At 31.9% G+C, this 13214-nt stretch overlaps 1 protein-coding gene across 1 annotated transcript; it reads left to right on the top strand.

The window, feature by feature from the left end:
* The first annotated feature begins 1349 nt into the window (after positions 1-1349).
* On the top strand, positions 1350-11221 carry LOC137836848 (glucose-6-phosphate isomerase, cytosolic). Its single transcript, XM_068645610.2, has 24 exons — positions 1350-1654; positions 2878-2954; positions 3033-3109; positions 3296-3377; positions 3522-3569; positions 3817-3972; positions 4058-4154; positions 4313-4355; positions 4571-4638; positions 4736-4820; positions 5028-5076; positions 5211-5283; positions 5416-5476; positions 6096-6162; positions 7643-7699; positions 7796-7849; positions 7942-8070; positions 8716-8779; positions 8863-8936; positions 9875-9928; positions 10017-10085; positions 10366-10455; positions 10610-10717; positions 10972-11221. The coding sequence occupies exons 2-24, from the start codon at positions 2904-2906 to the stop codon at positions 11020-11022; spliced, it is 1707 nt and encodes a 568-aa protein (XP_068501711.1). The 5' UTR covers positions 1350-1654; positions 2878-2903; the 3' UTR covers positions 11023-11221.
* The last annotated feature ends 1993 nt before the right edge of the window (positions 11222-13214 follow it).

The following is a 13214-nucleotide window of genomic DNA, read 5'->3' as shown; positions in this document are numbered from 1 at the left end:
TATTTTATAATGTAAACTTTAAAAAATTATAATCTAGTAGAAAATTAACATTAAGATGAAATCTAAGTCAAATTATTAATACCGTCGAAGTCTTTTAACTAAATTAATCCATTTGAATTATTTTTATAAAATAAAATTATTTTTTTACTGATTAACATAAAAATTGAAAAAAACTGATAGCATATTAGGCTAAAAGAAATTGATTTAATGATTCTAATGTAATGAATAATGAAAACCAGTTATAACTGCAAACTTTCTTGTAAAGGGTTTTATTTATGGTCAATAAAAAACATATATTTGATCAATTATTTTCTTGCTTCCATGTTCTTAAGTAAGGCCTAAACATTTATAAAATTCTATTTGTTAAAAAAGGTTAGACTTCTGGCAATTCAGTTTTTTTTTTAAAGTTCAACATTCTAGTTTATTTTAGTAAATATAAATAACAATTTTTTCACATATTTATTTATTTATTTCTTTATTATTGAATATGTTAACCTATATAAAAGATCAAATTTTTCAAGATAAAATTAATACCACTACAAAATATATTTTAAACTACAGTATTAAATGAAGTTGCGTTGTTTAAAATAGTTATATATCGTAAACACGATTTACTCACACATAATTTTTAAAAAATTACTTATTTCGATAATATACATTAAAAGTTGCACCATTTGAATAAATTTTTCATATATATTATACATAACTATGTATAAACAATATAATATAATATAATATAATAAATCTCAAGTCTAGCTGAAAAAAAGACAACTTCTATTATAATAAAGAAAGTTATATAGGTGTAACATGACTTTGCTTGTAATCATATTTTTTTTAATTATAAATAAAGTTGTATAAAATGACACAACTTCAATATTATTTAATTAAAATTAAAGTCGTATATTCAAAATTACACAACTTTAATAAAAAAAAACCCTAATATATATGTCTAATACATATATTACATAATAAATATAAAAATATATAATTATCAATAACTCATTTAAACTAATAATTACAATAAATCTACTAGTCTTTTAAAATTCTTATATCAACGCATACTAGTCATTCATTTTTTAATAATAAATGATAATATTTTATGATAACTATTTAAAAAAAAAGTAGCTTTACAATGTTTGTTTTTAATATTAGACAACATATAGAAATTAAACTCATATTTTACTTAACAATATGAACTTAACTCTTGAAAAATAATTACATTATTTGAGAAAAAATTATCTTCATTTCAATAAGACGAGTTAAATAAAAAGAATATTATAAAAAATAAATGACCAAATTAAAGTTATACTTCAGTGTCTTATTAGTTTCTGAGATAAAAAAGATTAAAAAAAAAACATTTGTTTGGTTACAGTTGATACCACTCCTATGGTCGTGTATCTGTGTGCCATAACGAGTTTTAAGGTCCATTCCCGTGAGCTTTCAAATTATCTATTTCCATCCACACACAACCTGAATCTGCCACCTTTTCTCTGTTTCTTTCTCACACAATACAATAACATTGCTTCAAATCAAAACCAACTTTCAAATCCCAACCCACCTTTGCTTTTTCTGATCGCCACCATCTTTTTGCCTTCCAAATCCTGTTTCAGAGCACCCCATCTTCATTTCTTCCCAAAGTTCATTCATTTTTCAGGTTTTGAACGGAACCCATTTCTCTGTTTTCACGCTTATACCCGACAATGCCACGTGTCTGGATGCTCTGTTTATTGTTTTCAACATTGAACTTCTTTGAAGCAGAGGGCATCCTCATGTTCTTAAATGTTGTTTTTAAGTTTCATGCTTTGATGGGTTCTGTGAATTTGATGATTTTATTTGGATTTTGAGGGTTTGCATTTGTTGTTTTGATTTTGTTTTTTCTTAGTTACTCATTTGGTATTTCAATTCTTATCAATGCATATTTTGATTCAGTTGAGTTGGTTTTTGTTATGAAACTTCATTTGAGTTTATATGTATGGGACATGCCTGAATGGACCTGATTCCAAATCTGGTTACTGATTTTGCTTGTTCTTTCGTTTTCAGTAGCAGTTGATTTACTGAAAATTAGTAGCTAAAATGAATTGAATACCTACCTAATTCTTTGCATGTAGCTTGTGAGTTGTTGGCCTAAAGAAACTTGGTTCAGTGTTAAGTTTGCTTAGTCTTTGAATAATCTTTAGCCACTTTGTTGTGTTATTTCTTTCTTCATGATGGAAGTTAAACGGATGCCGCAGCCTGACCTCAGCGGGTATTTAACGAATGAAATAATTATTCTATGGTTTTCTATTTGGAAATGATTTATTTCTTATGAATCAATATTTATAGTATATAGAATCAAATAGAATTATTTGAATACAAATCTCTGGTACTGTTGCTATCCTATAAGATTAAAGTTGTTTTCTTTTCTTAATTTTTAAGGGATCATATCTTAGAAATTAATTATCCTTCTACAAATGGAAGCCAATAGGATTATCATTCTTGCAATAAGCATCTTATGAAGTTGGTTTCGTTTCATGTACGATACATGCCTTCCAGCCTTCCAGCTTAAAACTACATATTTTTTGGCACTGGATTTGATTTTAATTGTTTTAGACAGTCTGTGTTTGGCATTCCAGTTCTTCAACATATGGAAGGCTATTGAGATTCCATACTTTTTTTGTTATTAGTATTGACCATGTACCTATATGTCATATAGTCTATACATATGATATAAATTTTAGAGACTAGGTTTCACTGTGTGTAAATTAGCATGATTAGGACCTATTAAAATATGTGGCTAAAGACGTGCTCTAAAGTTCTTCAAAGTAGAGGCTTCAACATATTTTTTGTTGTTGTTTTCTGTTTGTTTATCTTCATCTGTAAGTTTTTCTTCATCTGCAGGAAAAATTCATCAATTATAATTCCAAATGGCTTCGTCCACTCTCATCTGTGACACTCAGCCATGGAAGGAGTTAGAGGTGATCGATAATCACTTCCTAGATACTTATAATTCAGAGGTAGTGAAACATTCTACTAATTGCATCTCATTTATGCAGGCCCATGCTGAGGATGTTAAAAAGAGTCACTTACGTGATTTATTGAGTGATGACGAGAGATCCCGGTCAATGGTGGTGTATGATGCTTAATTTATGAAACACTATAAACTTTGGACCTGTTATATTCTTTTGTTAGGTGTACCAATAAAATTAGGAGATTAGCATTTAGGAATTGAAAATATTTTATGCTGAAAAAGTTGGGTCACTACATTCTGCTTGCAATGTCTTGATGTATAACCTTCGGACTTTTGCATTCTTTGAAGTGAATTTGATGGAATTCTATTGGACTACTCAAGGCAGCTAGCCACTCTTGAAACAAAGGAAAAACTCTTCAAATTGGCAGAGGTTAGTTCACTCATTCTAGATATTTGGACAACATGTTTTATCTTGTGGCCCTCAGTCATGTATGTCCTTCTTTTAGAAAAATAAAGGTTCATTATCAAACTGAAATGCAATCATCTGATAATTATATCTCTGGATGTGACGTAGGTTGCTTCCGTCAAGGAAAAGATAAACCGGATGTACAATGGGGAGCATGTAAGTTCCTGTATACTGAGCCAATGAGTTGTATGGTCATGTCATACTTGCATTTAAAATTTTTGCTCCATCTGGAACAAGGGTGTTAATTCTCTACTATGGTTTTATTAAATGGTTTCTGAAATTCCTGCTTCTACTCTGTGAAACCTTGTAGTGAAAAAAGTTTGCATGCATATATGATGTCAACACAATTGCCACATTTTCTGAATTATCACATTTTCTTTTGTTAATTTTCTTGGACTTTCAGATAAACAGCACTGAGAATAGATCAGTACTTCATGTAGCTCTTCGTGCTCCGAGAGATGCTGTTATACAGAGTGATGGAAAGAATGTTGTCCCAGATGTTTGGAACGTTCTTGACAAGATCAAGGACTTTACTGAGCAGATCCGCAGTGGATCTTGGGTAATATACTGACCATTTTTTTGTTGTTTTTTGGTATATGGACATTGTTGATGTAGAATTAAGAGTATACATTATATTTTTGTAGGTTGGGGCTACAGGAAAGGAATTGAAGGATGTTATTGCTGTTGGTATTGGCGGCAGTTTCTTAGGTCCATTATTTGTGCACACAGCTCTTCAAACAGGTTGTTGACTCATTCTAGTTTATTGGTGGTATTCACATAATTAGCCTTTCTTCTTATATTTGTAATTTTTTAGTACATTTGTTGATGAACATAACGACCATGCATATTATCTTCAAGCAAGTAGAATTACTGAAAATGGTTTCTATCACATCATTCAGATCCTGAAGCAATTGAATCTGCAAGAGGGCGTCAGCTACGCTTGTAAGTATCCGATATCACTTTGGTTTTTGAAGTCTGGTTTGTTGCCATCCATTACTTAGTAAACTACACAAATCTGTCTATGCAAGCTAATCTTGATCTCCCCCACTCCCCTCGTTTTCATTTTATATTATTTTTTATCTCATTTAGTGGTGACAAGATCAACCTCTTCACTATATTAAACTTATCATGGAATCAATATATGCTTGTATATGCAGTCTTGCAAATGTTGATCCAATTGATGTTGCTAGAAATATCACGGGATTAAATCCTGAAACAACCCTAGGTAAATATGGTTTTGGCTTTCCTTTTTACATGATATTTGACTTAAGAGACTGGGATTTCATCTTGTTTTCTACACTGTTGTAACTTTTTTTTTGTAGTGGTGATTGTTTCAAAGACTTTTACAACTGCTGAAACCATGTTGAATGCCCGAACACTCAGGGAATGGATTTCTTCTGCCCTAGGGTAAGTGTAGTGTTAAAACTATTTTTCAAGGGTAATAGTATAATTCTCAATCTGATTCTTTTTCTGGGCTTTTACCTTTTAGACTTTAGTATTATAAGCATTATGCCCCCATTCTTAATGTCTCCTTCAAAACATATCCATAGTTATGTAAAATAGAAATGTTAAATGTAATCTGAAGACTGGCTTATCATTCTATTTTACCTTCAGGCCCTCAGCAGTTGCAAAACATATGGTGGCAGTCAGTACCAATCTCACAGTATGGCTATTTGTTCTTTTTTCTTTTGTTTAGCTCATTAAGTTTTGTTAAAAGTTCTGTGTGGCTTCCGTGTGAAGACATATATCAATTGTTCAGGCTTGAGCCTTTTTCTGTTGTCTTCATTCCTGATGCAGCTTGTGGAAAAGTTTGGCATTGATCCTAATAATGCTTTTGCATTTTGGGACTGGGTTGGTGGCCGATATAGTGGTAATCTTTTTTTTTCTTTGCACATGCCTACTGTTCCTAGATCTTACTAGGTGGGAGCCTAGGCACTGGCTGCCCTTTATTGAATAAGACCAGTAATTTGATTTTGACTATTATTTGGTGTGTTGTTTACAGTCTGCAGTGCTGTTGGAGTATTGCCACTATCCCTACAATATGGTTTCTCAGTAATTGAGAAGTATGTGATTTATTATTGCTATGATTCTATAGCAGGAATTTCTTTTCACTGATAATAATGGTCTTAACTGTAGCTTCTTTCGCTGTGTTTTTAGTATACTGTTTGCACTTACTATTGATGCACTCTAGCAAGCATTGCATTTCCTATATCACTTCTATTTTTTAGTTAAAAAATAGAAAAAAAGGAAATTCAACTTCATAGATGGCTATCAATGTTCCTGTGCATATTCTCTTCCTGCTTTCTTAATCTATACAATAAGAAAACGATTGAGGATGTGTCCCTGAATCTGTATTCAGACAGTGTCTTTACCTACACAGTAATTCTAAAATACAACCAAATCTTGTTGAAAACCCCCAAATTGTAATGATAGCTAGTTAGTAATTAATTTATAATGCCTCCAATGCTTCTATATTTTCTTTGTGCAATTAATGGAAAGAAAATATGGTTTTCTCTTGGCTAGTAGCCCTAGTTCCAGGACAGTAAAGATTCATCCATCTATTCATTTTATTTATTTATTTTTATATTTTTATATTTTTCCTTGGTTCCTATTTGATAGAAGGAGCATCTTTTCTTGTTCATATGCTTGGTTTGTATATGACATCACGTTTCTTTTTTGAAGGTTTTTAAAGGGGGCTTCCAGCATTGATCAGCATATGTATTCAGAACAGTTTGAAAAGAATCTACCTGTAAGAACCCCTACAGCGGCCTTTGTGTGTTTCAATGTTTTTTTTTGTTCTTATGGATCTCCTGGACATGTTAGACTGATTTTAAGCCATTTATTTTTGTTCAATCTAGTGGCTGGAAAGTAATTATCAAAAATCAACTCATCGTCATGTCTAAAAGCTTAAGCTACTAATGGAGGTCAAAGGCTGTTTTTTTTGTTGTAATAGTAATATAGTCTTTGAATAGAGTCCAACGTCAATTGGGAGAAAAATAGTTATGTGACTACCTTTTCTTAATATTGGGAAAACCCAAGTTGTTGGCTAAGAATAGTGATATAACCTTTTCTTAATATTGGGAAAACCCAAGTTGTTGGCTAAGAATAGTGAAAAAAGACCGTATGTGAGGACAATTCTCATCTTACAATTTGGTTTTATAGAGTTGAATTAGGCCTAAACCACTTTATAAGATGATATTAGAACATATCTTAGTTCTATTGAAGGGGCTACTTACCATGGTTTATGTTAAGAAGTGAGTTTTAAGCCTAACTCAACCCCATAAAACCGGCTCATGGGGGGAGGGTTGCACCCATTGATATACGATGAAATGTCCTAATCTCTAGTCGATGTGGGATCTCCAACACCCCCTCCTCACGCCGAGGCTACCAACTCGTGCGTGGAGATATATGTTATGGGTGGTCCGATAATGGCCCGATAGCGGGTGGCCTGATAAACCCAACAAATACTCATTAGGATAGACTCAAAATGGCTCTGATACCATGTTAAGAAGTGGTTTTTAAGCCTAACTCAACCCCATAAAACCGGCTCATGGGGTGAGGGTTGCACCCACTGATATACAATGAAATGTCCTAATCTCTAGTCGATGTGGGATCTCCAACAGTTTACATTACCAAGCTCACTAGTATTGAATGTGAGAGTGTGAACTAAGAAAAACCCAAGTCTCAAATTGACTAGAGATAGTACCAAATACAAATGGGAGTAATCCTTGCTTTACAAGCATGTTTTGTAGGGTTAGTTAGGTTTAAACTACTTTGTAACTATTAAGGCTTAACATTTTTCTTAGAAAGTGGACTTTGTGCCCTACTCAACCTCACAAAACCAGTTTATAAGGAGAGACTTACACCTAATTATATATTATAATTTGGTCATATCTCTGGTTGATGTGATCTCCAACAAATTGTCATCCTATTTATTGACATTTATCTCCTATATTTTCTCTTCCTCATTTCACTCTCTGTCTGTCTCTCTCTACATAGTGCTCTCTCTCTACTTAGTGCTTCCTTGACCTTGTTTGATGAACAATTTGTAGCTCCCAAAATTTGAATTGGCTATGGTTTGAAAACTACTCTCCCTTTGAAGCAATAAACTGCTATCAATGAGTAATGAATAATCACGTCAATCTTTCCTTTTCTTGGGATTATACTGGCATTAGTGATGTTCCTTTAACAAATGCAAGATGAAATGTTCAATTGTGTCAATGGGCCAGGTGCTTTTGGGACTGTTGAGTGTATGGAATGTCTCATTTCTTGGATATCCTGCCCGAGTGAGTACCTTGCCTTTTGTTGTATTGAACAACTTCTTATGTTTCTTTATTATTAATCGATCCTTTATAATAACTGAAACTTTGGTTCACACCCAGGCTATCTTACCATATTCTCAAGCCCTGGAGAAGTTTGCCCCGCACATTCAACAGGTATCTTTGTTATTGCCTTGCAATTGGATGCTCATGCATATTTTCATTTTTTTTTCTCTTTGTTGATATTGTTTAGTGTATGTGCAAACTAGGTTAGCATGGAAAGTAATGGCAAGGGTGTTTCAATTGATGGTGTGCCACTACCATTTGAGGCTGGTGAAATTGATTTTGGTGAACCAGGAACAAATGGGCAGCACAGTTTTTATCAACTTATACACCAGGTGAGATACAGATAGTGATATGTGTTGTCATTTGATTTTGAATTCTAAATTGTGCAGTTTGCATGTTAATGATTGGGTAAAATCTGTATTATGTTTGATGAGGACATAAGGCCATATGGAAATTTAATGGAAGATTATTTTATTCTTCCTCTATGCTGATCTTTGAGTCAAGTGGTGGTTACTCGGAAGATCATTTACACTGCATATGCATTCATGGTTTATCTTTCATGAGTTAGTTTTCTCCTATCAGTTCTAAACTCAAAATTTTCTGAATGGCTCATTTTAAACTGCATTTAGTATTTTTCACTAGGCCTGAAAACAAATCAGAAGTTTGGCATGCTTGGATATATACCATACATGGGCATCCCTAGCATAAACTGGATGTCAAAAATTGTTATGGATAACATAAAAGAATTTCTACAAATTATTTATTCATTAGAATTTGGGAGAGGGATCAATCATACCAAAAAGTGGAATCTTTAAGCTTATTTCTTTTGTTTTCTTCAAGTACCTTGTAGTCTGATAACAATCATTCTCTGATATGTGGCATCCAATGTGCTCATTAATTCAACAACATAGATGTTATCTCAGTATGAATGACTTTGTTGTGAAATAACACATCTATCTCCATCTCCTGCTCTGTAGGGACGTGTTATTCCTTGTGACTTTATTGGGGTTGTGAAAAGTCAGCAACCTGTTTACTTGAGTGGTAAATATGGCTGGTTTGATGTTTTCACTTTGGATATTTTGGTTTGAGACATGCAATTTATAATTCATGCACTTTCTGTGCAGGAGAGGTGGTGAGCAACCATGATGAACTAATGTCAAACTTTTTTGCACAACCAGATGCACTTGCCTATGGGAAGGTACACATGTAGTTTCTCTAATGTAATTCATATTTATTAACTAAACAAATGGAGCGCTTCCTCATGGAAGTTATATTTATGCTCTCTTTCTTATTTATGGTTCAAGTAGTCTTATTGCTTGTCTCTTCTCAATATCTAAGGTAGAAAATAGAATAAAATAAATCATAAAACAATGAAGCGATTAATTCATGGTTCTTTCTAATAAATGGAATTTGGAAATTAAATTAAATTGGTCGTTGCACAATTGTTGACTCTTTTGGAAGTGTACCGGTCATATGTAATATATTGTCTCAAAAGTGTAGAACCCACGAGGAACAATTTATATTAAAATTTTATATTGTAACACTCACTAAATATCTAAACATGTAGAATAATTTTGTTCAAGATGAATTGACATTATCAAGTGATTTTTGCATGTGAAATTAAATAAAAACAGAGAAATGATTAGAAAAGTTCAGCTGATAAGATTGGGATTGAATTTAATCTCTCTCACTGGTCAGGACAAATAAAAACATATAATGCTCTGAACTACTTGATATTGATGCAACAAGTTAAATCATTCATATTGAGTGTTTTAGCTTTTATTTGTTGGAGAGGTAGAGACCCTTTGATTTACGGAACAAAGGATTTCATCTGATATAACTGATTGGAGAACAAAGGATTTCATCTGATATAACTGATTGGAGATGTCATCCTCTTTTTCATTGCCTTCTAGAATATATGATATGTACTTGGTTGGACCGAGGGAGGTAAATACTGGGTTTTTTACTCTGGCCACAGTGACCCAAGGGCCAAAATCCAGTTTGGAACAATTTTCATCTCATGAGCATTCTTCTCAAAGACTTCCTATGTTGGCATTTTTTAGCAGTCCTATTCTGTATTTACATGCACTCGTTATACTTGTTTGAGGGTTAAATAAATCAATCTTTTTTTAACAGACATCCGAACAGTTGCAGAAGGAGAATGTTCCTCCACATCTTGTGCCACACAAGGTAGTTTTCCTTCTGTTTCTGTGCTACTTCATGACTTATAATTATTGAATCACTAGTCCCCTTACTGTCTGTATTCTTCATGCTGCAGATATTCTCAGGGAATCGACCTTCTCTCAGCCTTCTGCTTCCATCATTGAATGCTTACAACATTGGACAGGTTTGAAGTCCCTCCACTTATTATGATAGTATTTAGAAAGGAAATAGTTCATTCCTGTTGGAAGGAATATTAATTTTTCAGTAGAATATTTTGGTTGAGCATGTCCAACCAGAAAATATCCTTTTCCTACCCTTAGATCTTACCTCCCAATAGAATATACTGATGTTCCAGTCAAATGTGGATTTTCCATAGTTGAGCAGTTTATACTAATGCCTTTCTTTATTGAGGCTGTGAAAATTGAATTTTTAGCCCTAATATCACCTCCTATCTGCTTTCCCAGTTGTTGGCAATCTATGAACATAGAATTGCCGTGGAAGGTTTTATTTGGGGCATCAATTCTTTTGACCAGTGGGGAGTGGAGCTTGGGAAGGTAAGTAGTTGATAAATGATCCTTTATGTTCTTACTTCTATCCCTGGCACAGAAATATTCTGTGCTATAGTTGTTTCTCTCTGATGGGATTTTTCATGTCATATGCACATTTTTTTTTAATTTGACTTTGCTGAATTTCATAATGTTCATTCAGTCATTAGCCAGTCAAGTGAGAAAGCAACTCAATGTATCTCGCACACAAGGAGAACCAGTCCAAGGCTTTAATTCCAGTACTACTTCTATGTTGACAAGATACCTTCAGGTATGGCAGATCCTAATTCTATTCCAAGAAGAATTATTTTCTTAATTTAATATTTATTGATGTTGAAACGATTTCCTACTAGATGAGAATGCAACAAACATTTATCTAGAAAATATAAGATGATTAAACATAGTTCCAGAATTAACATGTTATTTTATCAAGGTTTTTGTTTTTTGGTTCATAAATAAGAGTGTGTGTCATGTTCTTGTTGCTTCATTTCAGAAGATTACTGAATTGATTTGCTTGTATGACAGGCAAGTGCAGATGTACCAGCTGATCTTCCAACTCGTTTACCTCAGATATAACTGCCTTTTCTTGAGGAATGTTACTTCTTTATGTTGATATTGGATCAAAGTGTTCTTACAAATCTCATATAAGCTGTGACAGGTTACACAGCATCCTTCAAACTTCTTTTTCTGGACTACTTATTAAGTAGTTCTGGCATGTTACAGTCATCCTTCAATTTTGTTGTGAAATGATGATGTCTTGAAAATCATTGCTCAATGTTTTGTTGGATTTTGAAAGCCATTTGAAGAAAACTAGTATGGATTTTGAATTATCAAAACATAGTTTGCTGTATGATAAAACTTAAGCACAGTTTTTTCCATGTATTTTTTTAGTACTGTTCTAATTAAAATTAGAGTTTCAGCCTCTGATCATTTATACAACAAAAGTCAAACTATTTCTGCACCCTATCAAAACGCTTCCTGCACCTTCTCAATTTCCTAAAAGACAATTGTACCCTTTTTAAAAATATTTCTGGATTGTTTCTGGAAGCTTCTGGAACACCCCTTTCCGGAATTCATGAAATATATTTTGGAAAACTCTTTCGATAAAGGAACAAAATTTTCAGAAAACATTTTCTCAAAAGAACTTGAAATCCAGTGTCAAACTCAATTATTCAAAACTTATGCAAATTAATTTTAAATGCTTAGCAGATGAGTTACCTACCTTTAATCTCTACAAAACCATAACCTATAACATATCTTTATAAATCACAAAGGGTAAAATGGATATTTTATAAGAAATAGAGGTGTCGAAAAAAATCATGGGGTGCAAAATGTAATTACCTTCAGAAACTCCATTTGTGGATTGAATGATTTTTTTGTGTGTTTGAAAATGTATATATTTTTAATTTAATTCTTGAATATGCAATAAATAAATAACTCTTTTTTAAAAAGTAACTTCTTTCTTTCACATTTATTCTTTTAGATTAAATTAGAACATCATAGATAATTGTGTTCTTATATGTTACAAAATAAGTTAAAAATGTTACTCTTCCATAACTCAATAGTTTTATATCGTTTAAGACTCTAATCTAAGAATAATTTAATCATAACACTTTTTAAGAATATAATCATGATAAAATTTTGATCTTAAAGTAGACAATATCTTAAATGGACAATTGATCTTAATGATGTTATCATAACGATTTTGAGGTGAAAAAATGGTTTGATCAAACTATCAATGAGTATTATATTATCAATATTTTGATATTAGATAATATAAGTAAATTTTTTTAATATTTTGATTAAAAAATAATAGCATAAAAAGACTATTATTTAACAAAAGTAAGAATGTATTTCACACAAAAAATAATAGCTTAAATGGAATGAAAGAAGTATATTAGTTATTAAATGATATTATTATATAATTAATTCCATTTGTATTTAGGGTTAAGTGGTCAGAATGATGAGAATAGTAATAATTTTGCATCATTTTAAGGAATGGATTGGAGGCACACCCATGTCTTTGTCCCCCACTCAACCCTCAACTTCTCACTTTTCTTCAAATTTCAAATTTGAAAAAAAATTCTATTTTAATTTTAAAATAATAATAAAAAGAAAACCGAAAAGCTAAAACCAACGACCAGCTTTTGCAGATGCGAAAACAGGAACACTGCGAGATTTCCCGCCTCCACAAAACGACGTCGAACTAATGGCAATATTCCCGTGGATTCTGGTTTCTGGTATTCATAACTACCTTTAAAATAGTTTCAATTTTTTCATTTAAAAAAAAATCCCAATTCAGTTTAAATAAATTGACTCCTTCACATTTTATTTTCTCATAAATTATCTAAATTGACACTTAACTGTAAGCTCTTGAATTTTTATTTGAAAAAATAATTTTAAGTGGATAGAAATTGAAAAATGACATTACATTATTTATTTATTTGTTAAACAAATTATATTCATTTGAGTTACTTGAGCTAAATTATATTTGGTGTTTGAAATAACTATTTTGATTTGAATTAATTTATAATAACTATTGAAAGTAAAATTGGTGTTTTACATAAGTAAAAGAAATAATATAATTGATAAAATGATATTTGGAATAGATATCTAAAGACGACAGTCTGTAAATATATTGTTCAAACGAAGGATAATTCCTCTAAGTGGTGAATAATAATTGCATTCATTGTTTAATATTGCTCAAACACCAAAATGAATGTTAAAATGATAAAACACATTATTTAAGTTATGACTTAAAGTTTGAG

This window comes from Phaseolus vulgaris, chromosome 4, assembly GCF_051622355.1.
Source record: "Phaseolus vulgaris cultivar YP4 chromosome 4, ASM5162235v1, whole genome shotgun sequence".
In the NCBI taxonomy this organism is placed as follows: domain Eukaryota; kingdom Viridiplantae; phylum Streptophyta; class Magnoliopsida; order Fabales; family Fabaceae; genus Phaseolus; species Phaseolus vulgaris.
Note: the sequence above shows the minus strand (reverse complement) of the source record. Positions and strands in the feature narration are given on the sequence as shown.